The 24,004-nt window shown below is 45.2% G+C and overlaps 1 protein-coding gene across 6 annotated transcripts in view; it reads right to left on the bottom strand.

The window, feature by feature from the left end:
- Positions 1-24,004, bottom strand: part of RERE (arginine-glutamic acid dipeptide repeats) — a 243,149-nt gene that overhangs the window by 8,151 nt on the left and 210,994 nt on the right. For 5 of the 6 annotated variants that reach the window (XM_063354198.1, XM_063354197.1, XM_063354199.1 and 2 more), the window contains 7 exons: positions 9,168-9,330; positions 6,866-6,958; positions 5,900-6,099; positions 4,473-4,634; positions 3,043-3,156; positions 759-2,143; positions 127-349 (listed from right to left, as the gene is read on the bottom strand). In XM_063354198.1, coding sequence (XP_063210268.1) covers positions 127-349; positions 759-2,143; positions 3,043-3,156; positions 4,473-4,634; positions 5,900-6,099; positions 6,866-6,958; positions 9,168-9,330 — 2,340 coding nt within the window. The remainder of the gene's footprint in view (positions 1-126; positions 350-758; positions 2,144-3,042; positions 3,157-4,472; positions 4,635-5,899; positions 6,100-6,865; positions 6,959-9,167; positions 9,331-24,004) is intronic. The other variant, XM_063354200.1, reaches the window with a different exon arrangement.

Raw genomic sequence — 24,004 nt, 5'->3', positions numbered from 1 at the left:
ATTCACAAATACCTGATTGCACATGCCTTAAAGCGATTGCGGGGATTTGCATTCTGTAGTCACCATCCAGGTCAGATCCTACCACACCAACTCCCTTAAACAGCTCTTAGCTACAAAGCAACCTACCGCAGCTCTTTCTGCTTCTCTTTCACGCTCCCGCTCCCTCTCTCTCTCCTTCTCTTTTTCTTTTTCTCTTTCCCTCTCTTCTCTGGCTTTCTGTTCTGCTTCTCTTTTGGCCTTTTCAATGGCCTCTTCTCTCTTCTTGGCCAGTTTTGATCCTGCCAGAGGCATGAAGTATAAGTCTGCTCTTGAGCATGAATTGTAGCCACGGTCCAGGTGCTTATAGAACCTGAAAGAAATAAAACAGAAAGAGCTTAGCCTGGGTATAGATGCAGGAGTCTGGGATTTAAGAGCTGGATGTCAAAAAAAGAAAAAGTATTACTCTACGCTTATACAATAGCACCACCAGCTTCCCTGAAAGCCATGAGAAAATTAATTGTACTACGTTAGTCCACAGACAAGCAGAGTATAAAACCCCTCTCACAATTACAAGCCGTAATGCCCTGTCTGAATTCACTGGCTGAAACAGCACCTTCCCAGAAAAACAGAGCAAAATCATGCTAGAAAGAGAGGCCGACAAGATGCACGTGTGAAATACACTCAGCTCCCACAGGAGCTCGTTTCTCGGCTTTTGGGAGTACCCCTGCTACACAGAAAAACAGAGCACATTAAGGAAGCACTGCTGGCAACCTCCATACCTGGCTGATTGACTAGCATGACTTGGTGTATCCACCACGGTAGGTTCTGGTGATGGACTTCTGGGTGGAGGGGGAGGGCTTTCTGGTTCCTCAGCTTCATCTGGGACTTCTTCTTTGATCTGAATAGGTGGTAGCGTGCAGGCTGTCACCACTGGCACGTTTCCACTAGAAGCTGCTGACGTGGAGATGGAAGTCTGAAGTGGAATGCCAGGCACAGTGGGTGGCGTGGTAGTGGAGGGGCAAGAAGGAGGGGTGATGGAAGGTGGGCCTCCTGGGACAAATGGATGCTGAGAAAAGGGGGGCTGGGAGGATACCTGATGGAGTCCAGATGGGGGGTGATTAGCAGGTGGGGGAAGGCTCTGACTCTGCGTCAGTACAGGAGGCTGCGCTTGCGAAGACTGCAGCGGCTGGCTTTGAGGCATCAGCTGCAGAGGAGGAGGGTGTGCAGATGGAGGATGATGAGTTGAGAGGGAGCTCAGAGGTTTTAAAGCAGGTGGTGGAGGCAAGTTGGAGTTCATTGAGAATGGAGAAGGGCCAGAGAGATGAGGAGGGTGCTTGTGGGATGGAGCAGTGGGGAGCTGAGGGATTGGGGTAGTAGGGGGAGGTTTGATATGAGGCATGGCCATGGGCGCAGGGGGCAGGGGCTGCTCCCGTGGAGGCTGAGCCTGCTGCAGCGAGGTTGCAGTTGGCAGGACAGGCTGCGTTACCTGAACCTGGAGAGCGGAGTGAGAATGAGATGGTGCTTGTGTCTGAAGGGGAACCTGAGACTGAGATGACTGAGTGGGGAGGGAAAATGGCTGGGAAGGTACAGGATGAGGCAGGAGGGGCTGAGCCTGCAGGCTGTGAGGGGCGGGCTGGGCCTGACTGTGGAGCGGAGGCTGCGAGTGGGGCTGTGAAGAGGCGGGGGTCGGCTGGCTCTGCGACACACTCAAAGGCTGCAGGGGCGGGTGAGGAGACGGGAGCCTCTGCGGGTGCAAAGCAGGGGCCTGCTGTATGTGCGAGTGAGGAGGCGGCGGCGCGGGGGCCTGGGGCTGGCTGGGGGGCTGGGATGCCGATGGCGAGACCTGTGGCGGAGCTGAAGCAGCACTTGACGCTGCTGGCAGCGATGCTGGTAACTGGGCTGATATAGGTGGCGTGGGAGGAGGAGCCTGGCCAGAACCGCTCTGTGCCTGAAGCACTTGGGGCTGTGCCTGCAGCACTTGCTGTTGAGCAGATGAATCCGAGTCGCTCTCATTGTCTTGAGGGCTAGGGATGCTGGGTGACGTGCTCCGGTTATCCTGGTCAATGTCCTTGGGATCACTGCTGCCTTCGTCATTGACGCTGCGGCTGTCAGAGCTCTCGCCTTCACCCTCACCCTCTGAGGGAGAATTTGGCCTGCTGATCTCCTGCAGGGAGAGGGGGAAGCGTAACCACTGTGCACGAGAAAACTGCACAAAGAACATTATCGGCATGCCACAGGATGCAACCTGTTACACATGCCGTGCAAACACAAGTGCGAGTAGCACCCTTTGAACCTCACAGGGCTTAAAACAGCAAAAGGAGGGTGCAAAGACCACGGAGCCCGTGGCAATGGGCACACATTGACATACATGAGGTTCTGGCTCAACCTAACAAAATGCTTTTTCACTATGAGGGTGAGCAAGCAATGGAACAGGTTGCCCCGAGAGACTGCGGACTCTCCATCTTTGGAGGATATTCAAAAGCCATCCGGACGTGGTTCTAGGCAGTCAGCCCTAGGTGGCCCTGCTTGAGCAGAGGGGGTGAACTAGATGACCCCTAGGTCACTCCCAACCTCATCCATTCTGTGGTTCTGTAATATGGAAAGCTCAGTGCCAAAATTCCCAAATCCTGTGCAGAGTGAACCTGGTCAGGTACACGGAGCTGAAAAGACATCCGGAAAGTATTTAAATTGAGCTTTGATACCATCAAATTAAGAGAACGTTGGTGGTGGTCTTCTAACTTGCCACAGAGGAGGAAAAAACAAATTTCAATTACACAAAAATTGGACGGAAGGGGAGTGGAAAATAATCCAAGTACACTCCTATTTGATTGATAATTTATATTAGAACATCAAAAAAAAGGACTTCTGGACTTACACTATATAATTCCACTGTTTTTCAACAGAAGGAACACATTATAATATGGGTTGCTTTCCAGCCGCAGATTCGGTTACAATTTGCTGTGGCTTAAATTGATTTCATGTTTTTGGTTTGTTACCGGGTTTGCACCCCCTCCCACTCTCAAACTATTCCCTTAAGTGAAAATATTCCTCTGTGGGACTCACTTGAGTTTTGGATTTTTTGGCATTGGACCTGTCAGGTTCCTCTGTGTCAGAAGCCGCTTTTTCCCTCTGCCTCTTGGAGTTCTTGAGAGGAGAAGATACCTCTTCTTTTATCTTCTGCCACAAATGAAGCAGAACACAACAGTTACCAGTGATATAAATGCAAAAGTAAACTGGGCATATGCCAGTAGTACCATATTTTATACAAATGAATGAGAAGAGTTCCCGTGTAGCAGGAGAATGATCAGAAGTCGAGATAGTCGGTATTTAACAACAATCCAACACGCATCTGCCCCAAACAATTTTACTTCTGCAGACAGAAACCCAAGGGGCAGTTTGCACACAACGCCTGCACACATTTCTGACACAAGCTAGTAAACGTCAAGGTAGAAAAAGGAATGTCAAGTAAAGCATTCATCGTCAGGCAGATGTGGTTTCGAGCTTTGAAAGTGAAGGATTAGTTTAAACAGAGCAGTTGTCTTCAGCTGTGCAGAATCAAGTCCATCAGGAACTCACACCGGATCAACTGGCCCAGGATACTCTTCTAATGGAGACCAACACCAGTTGTTAACAGAGGATGGAGCAAGAATTTCTGCAGCAGACAGGCACAAGATAAGCCTCTTTCTACTACACGAAAGTCTTGGTTTACTCCTGATACTCTGAGAGGGATATTTTTATACCCCCTCAAATATAGGGCTAACAGCAAGTGGCTATTACAAGATTACTACTTTCTTTCATGGCCTGGGACAGCTTTACACGTCACATAATTACCTACCCTAACTTCAAATTTTGCTAAGTTCTCAGTTCTAGCATGTGAAAACTTGCTCCATACTTCTGTTTTGACTTGGTTTTTTTAAGAAAAATATTTAACTTGCTACTTTTCAATTTACACTGCTTAATGACAAGCCTTCCCACTTCATCTGGCTTTTTTTCTTCAGTACTCTCTTGGAAAGGCGCTTACTCATTTAAACAGACTAAACTGTCAGCTTGCTCTGAAAAATCAAGCAAATATACATACAGGAACAGAAGTAGTCTAAATTACTACATATTCATATTCCTTTGTAAACAAAGATTAAGTACTGCTTAAAAAAATCCTCAAAACCGTCTACTTGTCTCAGATATAGCATTTCTGATCTGTATTACGTCCACGAGCCTAATGCTTGCATTTGCATCCGAAATTGAAGGATTAATTTATCATAAGAGCAGTGAGGTTATGTGGGGATACTTTAATGGTTTCTATCACGACGCATCCTTATGTACAGGAACAAAGCATCAGTCAGATGCACCATTAAATTTTTTGCTTATCCACACAAGTAGGAATTTCTAGGTCACGGAGAGATTCCCTGGCCCCCTAGAATCTGCATCTCATTTTGCTGACTGAAGAGGCCTCAGGTGTCCAGTCCTAACACAAAAGAAGAGTGGGAAAGTGTTACCTTGGTAGACTTCTTCACTGAATCTGCTTTGCTGTCATTACTGGAGGTGCTGGCAGCGCTAGGAGAGTTGCGGCCACTGGAACGGATGTCTTCATTAATGGGTGAGGCTCTACCATCAGGGCTGGCTGGCTGCTTTTTACGACCACTACGTAGTGTAGACATCTATTTGTTTAACAGAAACAAAAGCGTATCAAAGTCAGCATTTGTCCAACCTCTTTACTGTTTTCTGTCTTACAGCAGAGCAGGAGTGCTCCATCTATGCCTAAGAGCTTTAAAAATGAAAAACCAAGAGCATCTAGCATTGTTACAATTTTTTCTGGACTTAAAAGGAGACAAATCCTTAATTTGCCTGCTCAAAAACATTAAGTGACGATTATTTTATTTAGTAGCATCTGCTAGAAATGACAAGATTAGAAAGATGTTCCAAAGCTGCTGCTGTTTGCATGCTAGATTTACGTCATAAAACGCGTGCACGCACGTTTGCAAGCGTGTGTACACACAGAGCGAATGAGGTAGGATAGGACCCTCACGTTCCATTAAAAAAAAAAAAAAATTGTCTACCTGTTGGCATTCAAGCAGTCGAGACCAGTTTCTAAAACCCCAGTTTCAATGTGCTCCTGCTATGCCATCAGGATCCACAGTAGAGTATATTTCAGTAATTAATGCTGTTTCCCTCCCAGTTTGGCGGCTTTTTTGGTGAGTGGCTACCACAAGAACAACAACGCCAATCTCACCTGACAGCGTAGCCACCCAAGATTGTTTAGAAGCAATGATCATATCATCATGATCAAAAAGACAGCAAGGAGAGGGCAAGGAAAAGAAATGTATCTGCTGCTTTCTATCAGCCAAAACCCAAAGCAAACATAAATTAACTGGAGCTGCTGTCAGAGTTCTCACAAGTCACTTGGGCCCAGTCAGGCTCCCGGCATCTCACCCCGAGTAAAAACTCTGCGACAGGGCACACTGACCACAGGAGCAAACTACACTTTTCTGCAGGGAAGAGATTTTTTAACTCCAGTAATACGAGGAGATCACATAAATAACATTTAATTTTTTAGAACTCTTCCTTTAAAATAAGCCCAAGGGCTTACCTCTGACAGATCCAGCTGAAAGAAAGATATATACTAGTTCAAAATCTGTAACGATACACTGGCCAAATGCCCCCTTATGATGACAGCCCACTGCCAGTCATTAAAAACATGGAAATTACAAGTTTTACTAGAACTTGCAAAAGAGACATTACAGCTCATTTCCAAAGAAAGCTTCAACTTCAGCAAGTCTCACACAGACAAAAGCGGCAGCAGCAGGCATGTACCACGGCAAACAAGCAAGAAGGAAAAAGCGTAATTTTCGACGTTTGACTACCTTTTTCCAGACAACGCCTCCTCTTTAGAGAAGAAGCTGCAATGCAAGAGTGTTAAGCCTACCGAGCCCCGACTCCGCCTTGTCCTCATGCTATGCTTTCCACTGAGTCCATCATCTTCCTCTTTGACAGGCTTAAACATAAAGGGTGGAGGGTCTACAGGCTTCTCAATGGGTGGCAGCTCTCCGTATTTTTTGAAGTGAATGCGACAATCAGTGCACAATAAAATGTTTTCTCGACCGCCGTGGTGCCAGTCCTTGGAGGCTTGGGGCAGGAAAAGCAACAGCTTAGAAATACGCAGCGTACCAGATACTCAGCACAAACACATTGCATTATTAAAAAAAGCGCTCAACAACTAGAAAAGTAGCTGCTTTTCTACGGGCAACAAAGTTGGAGAAATTTCTGGAAAACTTTGTCCCATTCCAGGCTTAGTCCGTGTTCCAGTGCACATCTTCAATTTCAGTTTACAAACTATTTGTTTACTTACACAACTACAGCTTTGAAAACAAAGAGAGAAGCCTTATTTGCTCTACCTGGGAGCTAACAGGCAGCTATTATTTTTCGAAGCTGTGGTTTCTTAAAGTGAAGTCAGCTACAAACTTCTTTCCTTCCCTTCCCTATTTTGGGGCTCACGCTTCCATGACACGCGTATGCCCGAATATCAGACAACCTTCAGGAAGGGGGCTGCTGCAGAGGAGATCTGGTGCAGCGTAAAGAAGTTTTGTGTGTGACAGTCACAGTCCAATATCCATTTGCTCTATCACAAATTGATTATATAGATTACGGATTACGTAGGGTTTTTTTCCTGTATAAATGTCTATCTCTCGGGATTCTCCTTTGTCACTGCGCTATTATTTGCAATGGCAAAGCACAATTAACTCTGCTAGGAACGCTGTATATTTTAGCTGACTCAACCCCACATTTTGTTGACCAGCCGGACATGCACACGAACTGCTCGTGCCTGAATGAACTCGCATGAAATAGGCAGCAGCAGAAAGGAGAGAAATACAGCGAGGGAGCAGGTGCGTACTGGTTGTGAAGCAGTGACGGCAGGCGTAGCCCTTCAGTTCCTGTTCACTGTCCTCGCTGTCAAAGTCATCTTCGCTGGCCGAGCTCAAGTCCACTGAATAAGTAAAGAACAAGGGAAGAAGAGGAAAATGGAAAAGCAAAAACTCAGCAGGATTTTCTATTTCCTCCTGCTTGTCTAAAATAACCATCGATAATAGTTCTTGCATAAATTTTGTGACTTCCTACAACCCACCTTGCCTTGGATGGCCATTATTTCCAATTTTGCAAACTAAGCCTACAGATTAAAGGAGGATTCCAGGAACATGCCAAGTGATACAATTCACAGAACTTTTGATTTAGTACATGGTAGTTTTCCAATTAAGTTGTCTTTCAAATACTGTTTGTGCTTAGTTAGAGAGACTGTGCTCCACAAGCACAATTCTCCAGAGAAAGGAGGTTTATTCTTTAGAACCTGGTAGAATTTAAAATAAAGTATTCTATACCTAAATCCTACTTTACTAGATTCTGTGGGCAGATACTATGGTGGCTTTTCTGGTTTTTGTTTCTAGACTTCATCTTCTAAACCAGGTGGGAACCGCTGTTCTGCTGCTGGACAGTGGCTATGTTTAACCCCAGAGCCAGATGTGTTTTGTGGGTGGACGAAGCAATGCTTACATACGACGTACCTGTTTGAAAAACATGTTGTGATTCTTTTGGATGAGAGGTACTACAAGGTTACTATCTGCTTTCCAATCCTTACCGCAAGCCTCCTTGAGGGCTTTAACCCACGGCAAACTTACATTTCAAAAATGTCACATTTTGAAGATGTGGAGAATACAGAAAGGGTCGTTTTTCCTTTGCGGCAAGCAGTATATAGCATGTTAGCCCATTACAAGCCTGTGAGCTAAAAAGCACCATCTAAACCACTGAAAATCCGCAGATCACAAAAACTGTATCTTACCTCATCTTCTGAAACAACTCCGAGGTAAACCCTTTCTTATTGGCAGTACTGCGTTTTTCTAGCACCACCACTATAAATTCACAACGTAACAGGTCTGTAATTTGTCACAAGCAGAAAGCCCTGTGGCTTCTTTTGGTCACATCTTTGATTAGAAAAGAAGTCCTTGACGCAAGAATACTGTTTTTCTAAAGGTTCCAAGAGGATATTTTGTAATACATGCAGGTTATAGAGAGGGAGGGATTCTACAGTACTTGCCATTAGCATCTGTCACGAACTCATTACCCTTCAAATGAAAACAGGGTCCCATTTAATAACAGTAGCTGCTAGCACTCCCATAATTTCTACATTAACTCTTGCAAGTGTTTAAACCCTGACTGCAAAATTGACACCAGGCTAGAACTTGCTTTCTTTTACTAAATTGATTTTTCTTCTCTTCCTGAAGTCGGATCCATATGGATGGCTCCTTCCAGCCACATGCGCTCTGAATTGCTGAGCATCTTGGATTGAGCCGTAGAGTCAAGATCCTCAATTCTTGTGCACACAGAAATCAGCAATAAATCCTACCAATTTCAGCAAGAAGTTGTTAATAGCCCTTTCTTACCACCTCACTAATACCCTCTCCAGAATTCTCTACCCTGCCTGCTCACCACATCCTCTACCTCCCCCATGTTACTAAGATTCTGACAATTTCTGCCTTCCACATAGTGCCTTTTCTTTAGAAGGCATGTGAACTGTGCTGGGTTTAGTCCACAGAAAGACTTCAAACTCACAGGGTAACATAAGCCTTTTACATACGGATAAAAGTTTATATATCCATATGGACATGACTAATCAAAACCCTTTGGAATGCAGTATATTTCCCTGGTTTGGGCAATTATTTTTTGTTTAGACGCTTCTGCTTCAGTCACGGCCAAAGTTCTTCCAAGGTGCATTAAGAGACAACAGCGCTGGCTGCGGCACAGTGAGATCAAGCAGAAGGTATGGGTCACCAAGTAAGGATGAAAGGGACTTCCTTCCAAAGGGATGGAAGTTTTCGCATTGGCACTTTTTTGCCTTTTCTAATTCCCAGTACTGTAATAAGCCTGGAGAAAACACAACACAAAACCCAGAAAAGAGCAGGAAAATTCAGTACCAAGGCAATGTTTCTGTCCTTACAGGATGCTTTTATGTTTAAGAACTGCACAAAGCACTTGGTGATCAAAGACGCCTACCACATTCCAGCATAATGGTATAGGAACAGGAGAGGGCAACTGCCTGAACTCCATTTCCTTGCTTCATTCGCTTGAAGGTACAGCACCATTACATTACTGTTGCTCCCTGCATCTAAACAAAGATAAATGCATTGCTTTTAGCTTCCACTTACAGAATTCACTGGAGGGGGGCCTGGAGGGAGTGTTGACTGGAGTGGAAGCAGTTCGAGTTTTAATTCTCCGAAACACAGCCTGTCTTCGATGCCTACGGTGGGCTCGAGAACTTGCTGCTTCAGGGGTTTTCTTCCAATAGTAATAGAAGGTGATTAGTTCTCCCTGCAAATACAGAAGGAGTATGTTAGAGGGGCATGCAAATCTGACTCGTCAGCTTTCTTCCTCCCTTTTGCTCTCTCTATGCGTGCACACGTATTTTTGTAGGAAGCTCCATGACATATTTTCAGACGGACAAAAGAATTCTTTAGCTAGGACAGGAAAAAAAACCCTCATTATTTTTTGTTTGCTTTTGCAGGGGAGGAACAGGAATAAATAAATGCCTTCTCACTCCTCCCCTAGAAGAGAAAAGAGGTCGGGCAGTTCGTATCCGGCCCCCGCCCGGACGCTGCTGGCACTGCTGCTCTCAGCCACACAGAAGCGGGTGCCCCTGCCTTGCCATCAGCATCCTCTCCATGCCTCCGGAGACACTGCATCCGGACAGGTACTACCTTTCAGTGAGCTGTCAGAACAAATAACTGATAACTGCTAAGAAGTCTCTGGGGTTTACAGAAAGAACAGGGATCAATTCAGACAGACACTGCCATTTCGTCAACCTACATTCTGCGTCGATATTTTTCACTACGCCTGTTTAAGAAGCTGAAAGTTAGAATAAAAACGTGTTCAACAAGACGTCTACAGCCATAATTAAACCCTGCTACAGTAAATCGTGTTTTAATTTGAATCTATATGCCCATATCTAAATTAATTAAGCAGTTAAAAAAGCACACCTAGAGAAATGAGTGATAATTTCACAGCATCACAAATCTGGCTTACATTCAAAAACTGGAGCAGCTGCCATTCAAACTAGCGGATGTAATGCCGAACTAAAGAACAGCATGTGGTTTTAATCTCTTTTCTCTTGCTTTGAAACCCCATCATTTCCTGGCGACTTTGTCTGCCTCTAAGGTAAAAGGTGTTGTTTCTTTCAAGTTGCAAGAGAAAAACCGAGAAGTTCTAACCAGCCTCTTGAAAAATCAACATCAGAACAAACATACCTGAATTGCCCACAGAAAGGGTTTCTTTGAACTGCATTTTATGTGATCAAGTAACATAACCTCAGCCTGCTCCCTCTGGGGGGAAATCCTGCAGCCGGCACTGGGGGCAGATCACTCAAGTTAACACTAATAAAGACACACCCTTAATCCAAACTCTCCCAAGGGCCTCAACAAGCAATTACAGCCCCAACTAACATCTGTACCACCGAAACACTGGGAAGACAAAAGGAGGATGTTGTTCTAGGCATTAACTGCTGACATTTAAGACACTTAGGAATTTTACCGATGCGTAATTTAAAAATAGAAACACCAGAAAAACAACAAAACCACAACTTTGATTTCTGGCGACAGGCAGAAGAGGTGCATTTTTAATCGGCACTGCTGCAGACTGGGATTGCTGCTTCTGATCTCCACCACAGACCTCAACAATATTCCAGCAGACTGGATTCAGAGCGATACTGAATTAGGAGGAGGAAGGATTAAGTGGGCAAAATTAATCGTTACCCACAACTGTTGAATCTGAAGGACAAATGCCATACTAAAAAAAAAAAATAAAATAAAATCTCTCTCTCTTTCCTGAACAGAATCTAAAACTAAAAGGAGTGCAGGCTGGTGCTGAGCGTTCAAGCTACGTCCGAGTTCTGACAGGCAGCGCCCTGCTCTGCTGCTGCACGTCCAACTGCCTGTGTTTGCTTTAGAAATACCATTTTACTCCGAGTCCATTAAGCGGGCTCAAAGTCCATCCAGCACAACTGTTTGTCAAACCCAGGCCATGCCCTGTGCCAGCAGGCAGACGGAGCTCTGCAGAAAAGCATATGCAATGCTTTTCGGAGGGAGAAAGTCTCCTGCAAATGAAACCAGCCACATTTTACCTATAAATTCATTTATATCAAATCTGAGGTGTCAGCACCAAGAAACAAGTCAGTAAATCCCATGGCTTTATGTCAGTGAATTAATGTGTCCTCTGACATATGGCAACAGCAGAGTGCGAACCAATCTGTTTGGCTCCCATCATAAAATGGGAAATGAGAACCTATTTGAGCTCTATTTACACATCGCAAACCCATCAGGTCCCAAGGGAAGTTTAACACATGCACTACATCATAAACCAAACTTAAAAAAAAAGATATGGTGTGTATTTATAAAAAATACTAACTTCATGATGATAAAGCTTTTCTTCCTGAGACCCTCCCAACACTGCAGTCACAACCGCGTGCAGATAAAGATGACGCAGAAGTTTATTCAACAACTTGTTTTATCCCATCTATGAAATCTGGGTATATGAAAGGCCTAGAGAATATTCTGTACTTCACATTCACCGGCAGACTGCGCGGCTACATGACTCAGTACATGACTCAACCTTCTGACAAAGGCGGAGAAATAAACGTCAGAGAGGAAGCACACCCCGAGAATGTTGATGTTATATACAGGCACAAGGTTAGGCATGTACTACACCAAAAAATTCCATGCCGGATCTTATTAGCTGCCTGGCTATCTAATGTTGTATTTTCTACCTAAGGGATTAAATGCTGGAGTGGAGTGAGGCTGGAAGGATTAGAAACAGCATACAGCGGTGACTGCAGGGGTGGCAGAAGCTTGAGCACAAAGGAATACGTCAGGAAAGCTTTGGTTCTACAAACAGGGAGTAAAAACAGCTTCCAGCTTCCCTGCAAGTGAAGTCAAATGAACTTTAATCAAACATGCATAGTGTGCGCCGCGGAAACCCATCGCACATAAATTCAGGGAACAAAAGCTGTTGCAGAAATCAATAGCCTACTGCAACATTAACACAGGCAAGCATTGATCAAAGGGCCCTTTTACAAAAGGCAGCCTTGCAAATTAGCTGCTGCTTTTGCTTGCAAGCAAACAGAAAAGCATAAACGCTGCCGACATGAATGGCCTGTAATGATCATCTTGTTCCTGGCGATCTCACCTCACCGCAAGGTCTCGCGGTCAACACATCCTACATCTCCGTGCTGTAATTGGGAACGGCATGACGGACCCCGGCTCTCGGGTGCCTGTTCGCTGGGGGAGGGCTGAGAGCAGCTGCTCTCCATCTGATTTTCTGGGTAGCAGGTCTACACCCGGGGGAACAGTCCTAACCTAACAACCTGCAAATACATCCCATGTCTCCTTTGAAGCTTTTTGTGCCAGGAACTGGCTATTGCTAGCAACACACGCACTAAAATAGCGTGTAAAATAGAATCATCCTTCATTGCATCATTATACCCGTTCAACTTAAGAGCGACATCCCCCTCATCTCCAAATTTCAGACACAAATTAAGGAGACCCAGGTCATATGAGGAGAGGCTGAGGGAGCTGGGCATGTTTAGCTTGGAGAAGAGGAGGCTGAGGGGAGACCTCATTGCCCTCTACAACTACCTGAAAGGAGGGTGTAGAGAGGTGGGGGTTGGCCTCTTCTCCCAGGTAAATAATGACAGGACCAGAGGAAATGGTCTGAAGTTGCAGCAGGGGAGGTTTAGATTAGATATTAGGAAGAATGACTTTACTGCAAGAGTGGTCAGGCACTGGAACAGCCTGCCCAGGGAGGGGGTTGAGTCACCATCCCTAGAGGTATTTAAGAAATGTCTAGATGTGGCACTTCAGGGCATGCTCTAGTGGCAGAGATTGTAGGGGGTTTTTTTTGTGTGTGTATGGTTGGACTCGATGATCTCAAAGGTCCTTTCCAACCATGAAGATTCTATGATTCTAAGGAAGGGGTGAGACACCTGAAGCAACTACTGCCTGCGGTGAGGTCTCTGGCTGATGGGGGAAGGGAAAGTCAAGGTTTGCAAGCCAAGTTCAGGCAGGGCTGAACCTGCTGCTTGAAACAGTGACCGTGTTCACCACTCTCTACTCCAGTTCAGCGGCCCAAAGTGCACAGACCACCTGACATTCAGAGGAGTCCATCTCCTTTTGCAATAAGCACTGTCCGCCTGCTTCTGTCACCCTCTTCTCTTCCCCACACCCAATAACACGTTCCTGCTTAACCAAGCTCTGGGACCACTAATAAAGCTGGCATTAACAACCACTGCAAAGCCTCACAACAAAATGTGAACTCCAGCGACGCATGATAAACTGATTTACATTCTGCTTATCATGACTTTGGACGTCAAGTAGCAAGATTTTATGCGGCTGCACATACATGGATGTCCCATAACACATACGCAAATGAGAAACATGAGCGTTCAATGAAGCCATCCCTCATAGCACACGCAAAGCCATTCTTCAGCAAAGCTCCCAGCCTAATGAATCAGAGCAGTCACAACGTTCCAGATGTTCGGTGGCAACACAGTCAACTGTCCAGCAGGAAGGGTTTCCATGTCCAAGTCGCTGCTTCTTTCTCCAGAACTGTTCATGGGCTGCCTCCCATCCCTGAAACCCACCTCATCTCTCAGACCCCCAGATACCGATGTTGCTGGCACAGTTGTCCATTTTTATCAATTACCAGTAAATCCAATATTAGAAAGGCAGTCCCAATAAAGCGACCCACAAGTCTACGCCAACACCACCCCTCAAATGAGCAGCTCTAATTCCTGTACTGTGTCACATCCAAGAGAGATGCTATTAGCCCCTTCCCAGATCAAATCCATCAAGGAAAAGCTTTTTCCATCAGCGTGGGGAGAAGATTCATTTCTCTCACAATCTCCTTCGTTGCTCACGGTAGGAGCCTCACCTGCACTTGATATAACGCCACCTCTCTTTTCTGCAAACATAACTCCATTTTTCTACATTAACTTCTGAATAACCATCCCAAGCAATTTATCAAACACATATAAAGCAAAATGAGAAGCATTATTCAGGCTTTTAATGCCACCTTTCCTCCAGAACATCTACTTTCCCACTCCTGAAGTTTCACAAGACCGAGGGGATATCTTCTCCACTAAAAACCATGGCTCAGCTTTCATCAATTCTGAAATACATCTGCAGCTCCCAGCTCCTCAAATCTCTTCCCGTTTTCTGCCAATGCCATTTCACCCCACGTTGTAGGTACATAGAAAAAAGTCACGCTTCATCTCCTTTTAGCTCTGTTCTAGGGATTATTTTTAAAGAGAAAGAAATGGTTCAGGTCCCCTCCCGCAGGATCAAGCAGCAGCGAGACTTTCTCTGCAGTTCAGCTCTGGAGGCTGAGCTGCCACATGAGTCTCCGAGTGCCCAACGCCCGCATCCTCCCCAGCCCATCCCAGGCCATCTCTATTTATTAGACTGCTTTCTTCGCATGCGGCACCTTTCTCTTACCACTCCCCTTGCTCTCACCCCTGTTTTTCTGCAGCTCGCCCAACTCTCCAAGCCACACCACCAAACCCCGGGGCAGGCCGAAGGAACTCTGCCATACCCCGAACAAACCAAGCGCTGCATGCCCTGGTTTCTCACTTCTTATCAGTAGTTTTCAAATGTAAAATACACAACACAAGCTGTGCCCCATGTTTGTGTTTAGTCTTGCCTTAGGTAAACAATGGATTAACACTGTGTATGCATTTCTGGATTTGAGAGGTTTTGACAGCCCTGCTGCAGCAGAGGCTGCTCCTGTGGAAGCCAATCACACAAACACATCAACCTACCTTCAAGTATCTGTTATGGTATAACAGAGTGAGCAAACATAATAATTGCTGTTTAATTTCCCCAGAGCCTAGCTCTGCCAGGGAAAAAAAGAAAGTCACAGGGGAGGGGAATAGCTTTACAGTAATTAAACAGAAAAAGTAAATGACAACTCTCTTCAATGGCTATAAACTAGTCATGGCAGAGCAGAGGGGAACAGATTGTCCAGCTGCGGTCTTAATGAATTCACAATCTTTCTGGAATGCATCAAGATTTTATTAAGTCAACTCAATTTAGCTAATGCTCACTGTTACTAAAGTCCTGTGGTAAAAACCCACCGTCTCCAGCGCCTCCTCCCTCCTCCACTCAATCCCCGGGCTTGAACAGCCTGGGTTACGACATCTGCTCAAACGCCGGCATGCCAAGGGGCGCGCCAAGAAGGTGGACTGCAACACACAGGTTGCCTCCTGAAACACCTTCATCGAACCACCCAGAATATTGCCATGCACTGTTAGACTGGGAGGCAAAATTGAAGGTATCACGCACATCTCCATACCTAATAGTTGCTAACACAAGAGGCGCAAACGCATGCAAAGGGTTCGACCATGCACGATCACGGGGCAAGTCCTCTGACGGGCTGAGCAGCGCAGCCCACCACGGCAAGGTGGAGACGGACAGTGAGCGGAGAGCATGGCACGGCTACATCCAGGGAGAGAAAGTTCCCAACTACTGTCTTGGTCTAAACAAGTTAAACTATTGAAAAAATGCAGCAGGGAAGAGAAAGAACAGCTGTGCGCAGCTCCGAAGAGCTGAACCTAGGCATTTTTACAATTTTAAGCCTGGTCTACACGCCTCTGCCAACTATGACAAATAGGTTTGCATACGTTCTAATTAAGCAATAAGTCTCAGCAGCTTATTCAGTAGCGCTGATTAATGTCCACCTTGGGTGCACAGGAATACTGCATAATCCAAAACATTACTGAAATTTTAAGAGAGGCTTTTAAAAAGCCAAGCAATACTTTACTAACACTACAAAAAACACATTAAAAATTGTGGGATGCCCTCTAAGGAATATCCTGCAGGTCTCTCAGTTGTCTAGGCAGTTTATCTAGCAGTTCCTGTGGCCATTCGTTATCTTTTGGATGGCAATACATTCGTCTCTCCCTGATCTCTGCTAAGAACTCTACCTACAATTTTAGGAGAAGATTGGCTCTCCTAATTCTCTGTTCCCTTGTTCCACAAAGAGCAAGGTAAGCTAGTTGGTTTCGACTTTTATTTGAAACTCCTGGCAAAAAAGGCTGGCCAAGGGAGATTCAAAAGAGGAAACAGGTGTATAAGAAACCCAGGCGAACTCCCTCATTTTTTGTGTTGTCAGTTCACCCCCAATCCAGGAACAGTCACAGAATTTCCTGGGAACCCAGCCGAGGCTCCATCTGTATTTTCTGGATTTCATTTTGCTGTGGAAAAAACCTGCAATCGGATACAGCTTTATGCTTTCTAATTGTTTCTGCTAAATGAGCACTGCTACCCTGCCTAGTCCCCTACAGCCCAGAGGAAGAGCGAGCTTCATCTCCTACAAACGATGCTTTTGTTCAGGTAGCTGACACCGTCCAGGAGACGACAGGCCAGAGAACAGCATCGCTCCCGGCAGTGCTCAAACAACTCTGGGAGCTGCACATTTCACTTCAAAGTTCCTCAAGCAGTGAAAAGACTGAAATAATTTCATTTTTCATGTTACCTAAACACACAGATCACTCTTGTAATTCTCGTAAGAGAATGTATTTGCCCTCCTTCACAGGTGATTTTAAAAAGATCAACGTAACAGGCGAGCGCAAACTAAACCCAACTCTTACAACAAAATGACGCAGCGGAACTGGACGTGGCCAGAGACACAAAATGTAACAGAATCACTAATAGAAAAGAGTCAGTGAACAGGGACTGTGAAGTGGGAAGAGGAAAGAAATGAACAGGATAGGATGTAAATAATCGCTCATTTGAAACAAACATTTATCTGCAGTAACACTCAGCCATAACACCCAGCATCTGCCATCTGATGACGAAGTCAATGAAGTATTTACAAATTAAGTCTCAGCACATCCTTTAAGTTTTACAGCATATAGAAAACAAAGGGACAGAACATTCGTAAATTGGCCAGGATCAATCCTGTGTGAGCAGCACAACTGTAGTGATTAACCCCAGAGGACGGGAACAGCTCCACCAGCGACAGCCAGGCTCTACAATTCCTTCGTAATTCAAAACCAGTCCTACTGGGCAGGCTCAGCCAGCCTCCTTCAGCGCACACCCGGCCGACTGGTCCTCAACAGCTCAGCCTTCCTTTTGCCCTCAATACAAGCTGCCTTTTCTTTCAATTGGATATTCCTGTCTCATCCCTACCACTTGATTTATGGTTTTAGCAAACCACAGAGAAATCTAAACGTTATTGTCCGGAGCCTGAAAAAAAAAGGCCAGTAACACGTCTTTGTGCCACATCTAACTCAAAATTTTCACGCGGTTCATTTGCTAACCTTTTCCAGTGTTTGTAATTAAGGTTGCATATACTGGCAGGAAGATAATAAGCATTATCTTACCCCCGCTATCTGCTCTATGCAAACAATTGTTTTTTAAAGAAAAAAATAAAAGATTTTATTTTCTTTTTTAGGGATTTAAGTACCAGCTTTAACAGTTCTGCAAAAACAAACACACAGCAAGCTAGCGCATTGTTTTAAGCCTCTGCCACAGTTAAAAGCTGCTGACCCTCTCTCCAGCTGTACGTCATGCCAGAATGAAAAGAAAGCTTTTGTAATTAAGGCTTCTTCCTCCAGAGACTCCTCTTTGTTAATCAACAGAGTTCCTAATCCCCGTAGGAACTCACAGACTGTTGGCTGCATCCATTATTAATTATTAGAGCCTATCTCTAGTAGTGTCAGTTCCAGCTCTCCAGGACTGCGTAACCACTGCCAGTGTCACCAGGTACGCCCCACAGGGATCTCTGGCGCCTCGTCAATTAAGAGGTTACCAAAATAGCGAGAGAGTTAAGGACCTGCTTGCCTTACACACATTTGTCAAGGATTTATTTTGTACTCAGCTCTCCTTCGCAACTTACACGATCAAAATTTCTGAGGTGAGAAATCCTGATTGGCCTGACCACTTTTAACTCCGATCATTTAACTTTGGTTCCTCCCCCCCAAGTTTACCCCCTCCCTCTTGTCCTCCTGCACGCCTCCACCAGCTCCTGCCCGGGCACGGCTGCCCAGCCGGCAGCGCAGAGGGCTCTCCCGTTCCAGCAGAGCCCAGCTCTCCAGTACCGGTGGGATGTCTCCCCCTGGCACAGGGCACGAACCGCCTCATGCGGACAGACCCCGCAGAATGGGATTCAGCCCCTGTGGAGCCGGGGCATCTCTACTCCCACTGGGGCTCAAGGCCAGCACGCATTGCAGGGTCCTTCCAACCCACTGCTCAACATCCACGTGTTCTCCCTGGCAAATACACACATTCACCCTTTTTCCCTTTTCACTTACATCTTGATGCCCAAAGCGTAGCTACCTCTAAAAAAAAAAAACCACATGGACCAGGTGAACTAAGCACGGCGTAGTTCTGAAGAGCAGAGATGAAATGCGTTTGCAAAGATGGGAGAAGCTCCTATTTTCTTGAGCCAGCAATTCTGTCATTCCATTTTACAGCCCACATCAAAGTCCTGGGGTTCCCAGCTGTTTCCTGCAACATCGCTCACTGCCGGCCTCTTGTTAACTAGAAGTTCTCAATATTGGAGCTCACGCATCAGGACAAAAAGGGGAGTGGGATAAATACCCAGACAAATTAAACACAAGGTATGGAGAAAAGCTTTCAGAGCAGAGCTCACCATAGTCCTGGATCACGTCTTTCCCCCGTCACGTACGCTTTTCCATCAATTCTGTTGACTTCAAAAATTTAGCAGCACAAAACAAGGAACAGGATTTTCTCAATGAAGGTGCCAAGCACCAATACACCACCCTTTTAACTGCGCTTTCTTTTTGCGCCAGCTCAATAATTAAGTTTACTGGTTGCATATTGCTAGAGTTCAGGTGCGGGACAAAAACCCGTTTCACTGCTACTGGCTACATCACAATGAGCTCTTTCTCTATGCCCATAATACATCACATTCTCACTATTTAAAGCAAAGGTATCGGTGGTGGTTCACGTGGGTGTGTATGTGAGAGAGAAGCAAGCCATAAAGCAGTTGAAACTACCACCCTCCATCCCGTAAACATTTTTCTATTTATCTGCCCTTCATTACATGCACAATCTTATTATCTCTGCACATCCTCAAAGCGACAGCCGTCAGGGTCACCCTATAAAATATACATCGGCAATGTTACATTTAATGACTGGAGCGAGAAGAAAAATGAAAGATGGGAGGAGTGGAATACCGCAGGATGTTTTAAAGGGATCATCAGTTATATCTATGCATTTCCTGAGGTGATAATTGAATGACAGTGGCTGGGGGGAAATCCATTTTTGAGCTTGGGAAAGGACTGTTAGGGAAAAAATGTTTTTGTACTGGCAGCATGTAATGGCTGCCAGAAAATGAAAAAGGTTTCTTCAACCACAGCAGTTGCTCTATTTTTATGGATTTTATATAGGGGCTGAAAATAATATCAAGTACCATCAGCTATTCAAACCAAGCAAAAAATATTGACAGCCTTTGGTCATTTCATCCCCAAGTAGACTACGTTCTGTTGTGGTTTGCATGTCAACTTGAATTAATTTAAATGGAAGACTAATTTGTGTATGCGCATGCGTGTGCAGAAAGTGACATTCCAGACACAAGGACAGCAGCATTTTCTACGTTCATAATTTTTGTTTAAACAAAGTATTAAAAATTTAATGCAACTATTCAGTGGGGATCTTACATCCTCCTGCATTTCAGTAAGGTATACAGGTGCGAATTTGTTTCCTAATTCTGCACAATTGAAATTAGGCTTGCAATCATTAAAGAAGTTTTACTGCTTTAAAAATATTTTTGTTCTTGCACGATGACAATTTTACAAATAGAATCAAACTGCATTTATCAAACCATTTCCCGTGTTATATTGTTAGCTCTATTTGTTCCGTTAGTTGACTACTTCGCAGCAATAAGCAGGTTGGTATTTCAACAAACCACTGGCAGTTAATTGTCCCTTGGAATCAATACTCCGCATCACTGCGGGACTCCGCCGGCTGCCTCAGGCTCACCGGAGGACACTGACACATAACCGAAGGGAGGACGGAAAATACTGACTTGAAGCTCATCAGAATTAGAAAGGTTTTCTCTCCCTAGAAAACTGGGAAGGGGCAAGAACTCCCACACATTCACGCTCCTCATTAGCTAAACCAGACAATCACTACATAGCTCAGCAGATTCCCCTTCTGTTCAGCTGGAAATTCACACAGTGCTAAGATGGATGACATTTCACTGATCTGAAAAGATTATTTCAAATGGTTAAACGCTTCCACCTTGCAATTCAAGTTCCTGCTCAACTCACCTGAGAAGACACTGGAGTCTATCGTTTAACAAAGAAGTTTCTCACTGTCTTTCAAGCTCCCATTTAAAAGCTGTCAATTAGTCCACGAGCGGGTAAGTGTTTCAGGGCACACAGACCACACTGTCCAACACTTCTGGGGCACCTTGGATGGTCTGGAAAAAAAGTTGCAATCCCCAGGTTGCTGCAGCTTCTCTGGAAGAGTCGGACGTGTAAATGCTAGCACTTTTGGTGGGCCATCGAGGACTGTCTTCCTGTTAATCACAGCTGGGGCTTCTGTTTGTGCCCTTGTATGAAGCTATCTGTCTCACGCTTTCCCAGGTTAAGTCAGAATATACTGTATTACCAGGTTTCAAAACAAATCTGATTCTTGCCATATTCTATAATTGGAATCTGATGTCGTTCTCAGTAGAGTTCATTCCCATGATGTCAGATAGGGGTTTTTTACCCCTCTATTCCTTCACGGAGCAGATTTTTGCCTCTAGATGAAGAGCACGGATCACACGGATTGCTCACACTGTGCTCTGCAACCCCAGCCCTGTTTCCTTCCTGGGCAGGCACTGGTCACCGAGAAGATACGCACCACAAAAACAAGGAAACAAAACCACTCAAATAAATAAGCAACGGGAAATTCTGAAAGTTTGATCAGCTTTTCCTGTTTTAATAGGGCAAGAAGAGCTGATAGGTATGTAAGGAATTAGCCATTTGTTTCTCAAATGTCATATTCTGGAATTGCTTTTATTTAAATATAGAAACAAGAATCGAAGGTCCCCGTAGTTCTGAGACGATCACCAGCAGCACAACTTTGCAACGGTGCTGCTGGTGGCAGATTGCTGATGTGTCTGCACGCCGACCTGCATTCCACATCTCAATGTAACAGATGTTTTAGGTTTTCCAAACACATCTGTGATGAATCACACAAAGCCTGGCTTGTCAAATGCAGCGTTATCTTCCCTGACACACAGCTTCCTCCCTGCAGCTCACGGCCTGTAGGGGAGCTGTTGAGTTTTAACAGTTTATTATTAAAGTCATGTTAAAAACAACAGCATTCAGACAACACTGAAAACTACAGAGGAGGCAACAAACCTCGTAAAATAATCCTCACTGCTAATGAGGAAAGTGAAGATGCATCAGCTGCAAACAGAATTTTCCATCCCTTTTTTATTGCAGCTACCCTCAAAGTCCTCACAACTGGCCATTTCATGATTAAAACTATCAAACCCCCTGATTCCATGCTGAAGACAGCTACAATTTGACCTCTTAATAAAAATCTCTCCTCACAGGATGCCCAACACCTGAACAAGCCAGATGGAGGAAGAAAGCCATCCATTTTACACCTGGAAAGTATCAAATAAACTCATGCAAATGGCCAGGCTTATCTCCAAAACCTTTATTCCCAGACCACACGACCAAGGGTTTAAGGAGGACGGGTTCCCGCTCTCCTGCGCGGTCTGAGTTACGGACACAGCATCCAACGTGCAAACAACAACCCCAGACAGACACCCCTGCCATTAAGCCTTGATTTTAAACAGACTCGGCTTCTCTCAGATCTGATCCCCGAACAGCTGTTTTCCTTTTACTGCTCTCCAAGAACATTTCTCTAACCCAGTAGATTTTCTAGATTAAGTGCGGAGGGTTGAGGGGTACTTAAGTGTTTTCCTGTTTACCAGAGCAATATATGAAAAGAGGAATATTGAAGCAGGACATCAAGCAACCCCCTCACCCCCCGAAACCGCAAAAGAACTGCCACGTAAGCTGCTTATCCCTCGCTTATTGTCGCTTCCCTCCAGTCTCAAATTCTTTCTGTTAGGAAAAAATCCTTAGCAAGCAAAATTGAACTAAAAGACAATGGTAAGAGTTGTAAAACAGTATTAGAAAAACCAATTCATTGTAGCTTACTGTAATACCTACACAGCGAACTCAAAAGTGAAAGAAATTGCTAATTCTTTACAGTTCTGTTCTGCCCTGGTGTCTCCAGCAAGCATTAATCCCAGCTGCTCCTGTGGAAAGTGAATTTGATCCCCACTTCACAATTACGGATAAGAATGGGAAGAAAAAAAAAAAAAAAGGGCCCAGTAATTTGGGGCCTGACTGAGGGCTCTGAGTCCCGAGGTCTTGCAAATCATCCTATGGGGACTTCAGAGACGAAATCTGTCTGCTGCCATTAATCCTGCCCTCCCTGGACATGGCCCACGTCCCCAGCGGGGGTGTCAGGGCAGGCGATACGGTTGCCGCAGCTAATTTTACAAAGCATGCTAACTTAAAATGTCATGGATTTCAGTTTACGCTGTCAGTTGCCATGAAACAGGGGGCTCATTTTTACCTTTCTGTCATGTCCACTACAGGGACGCTAACCTCTGATAGAAGAGCCACGTAAGCAGGAGAGAAAAGCAGTACAGTGGAACAAGAAAGTTACGGTAATAGCATTTTTCACCTACCCAAAAATCAGCTGCCACTCAGAACCAGAGGTCTCAGACACAGAACCCAAGAGCTCTGATTGCCACCACCAGGCAGGCAAACCTTCTAAGAGCTGTTTCTCACAAGCTGGGCAAATTTCAGATTCTGACCCACTGGATGACACACAGCAGCTGCAGCACCAGAAAAGGCATATTCATCTGCCTGTCCCTGCACAGCACCCATCGCACGGAACCGCAGCTCAGCCCGCAGGGAGACAGGAGAGCCATTAAAGCAGAAGGGCAGTGCTGGCAAAAGGACAAATGGCTACAGACCTTATGAGCTTTAATATGAAGTTTGATCCGTTCACGAAAGGGATGTGAGAGATGGTTGCCTGTGACAACAGAACTTTAGATTCAGCAATTCCCCCCAGCCTGTTCCAGCCCCGCATTCTTACGCCGGTGGAAAAAGGAGTGCAGACCCCAGGAAACCTGGCACGCAAAGGCGCTGACCTGTTAGCCAGCCTGTGGCCGCTTACGGCGCATTTTCCTTACAATGCTCTGACAAGTTTATTCTAGAGCTGCCTTTCTGCTTCCCTGAAACATCTCTCTCTACATTTCACTTTACCACCCAAGAAAAGCCCGATTCCCTCATGTAAATGATGTCCGGTTTGTTTCCCTCTTCATAGGTATTGGGCTGGCATCGTCTTTACCTGCCTCCCTGAGTTCTTCTACAAATTGAGATTGAGACGGTTTCTGATAAAGAAGAATAAAATGCCATTTTTACCCAGTCAGCAGTCTTCTGAAGATTGAGATGAAAACTGCTCACTGTACTGCTTTATTAGATACGCAAAACTATATACCCAGCCCCTCCAGAGGATGTCTGACCACTCTGGCCACACCACACTTACCCCCCCCCCAGCCCTCCATCACATCCCCTTTCTCGTTACCAGTTCATAAACACTGAAGGGTCGGTTCCAGCTGCATCAGTAAGAGCTCAGACATTCTTTACTATTACAGTCAGACTGTGCCAACATGCCTTGGAAGCACAAAGACTGACTGATCAGGTATTCCAAATGCTCAAGTATTACACCGTTTATTCCCTACTAACATGTCTAACAGTCACCGCATGTTGATGCCTACCACTAGGCAGCGTGAGCGATCGCTTTAATTAGTGGCTTGTATTCAACACAGCACCAAGCTGTCAGAAACTAAAAGGGAACCACTTATAATTGAGAACTTCAAAACAAGAAAAAAAAGAGCTAATATCAATACCTGCTGGCCGCCCTTGAGAGAAAGAAGAGCCTACTAG

This window comes from Chroicocephalus ridibundus, chromosome 16, assembly GCF_963924245.1.
Source record: "Chroicocephalus ridibundus chromosome 16, bChrRid1.1, whole genome shotgun sequence".
NCBI classification, from domain to species: Eukaryota; Metazoa; Chordata; class Aves; order Charadriiformes; family Laridae; genus Chroicocephalus; species Chroicocephalus ridibundus.
This window is presented reverse-complemented; position numbering and strand designations above follow the sequence as displayed.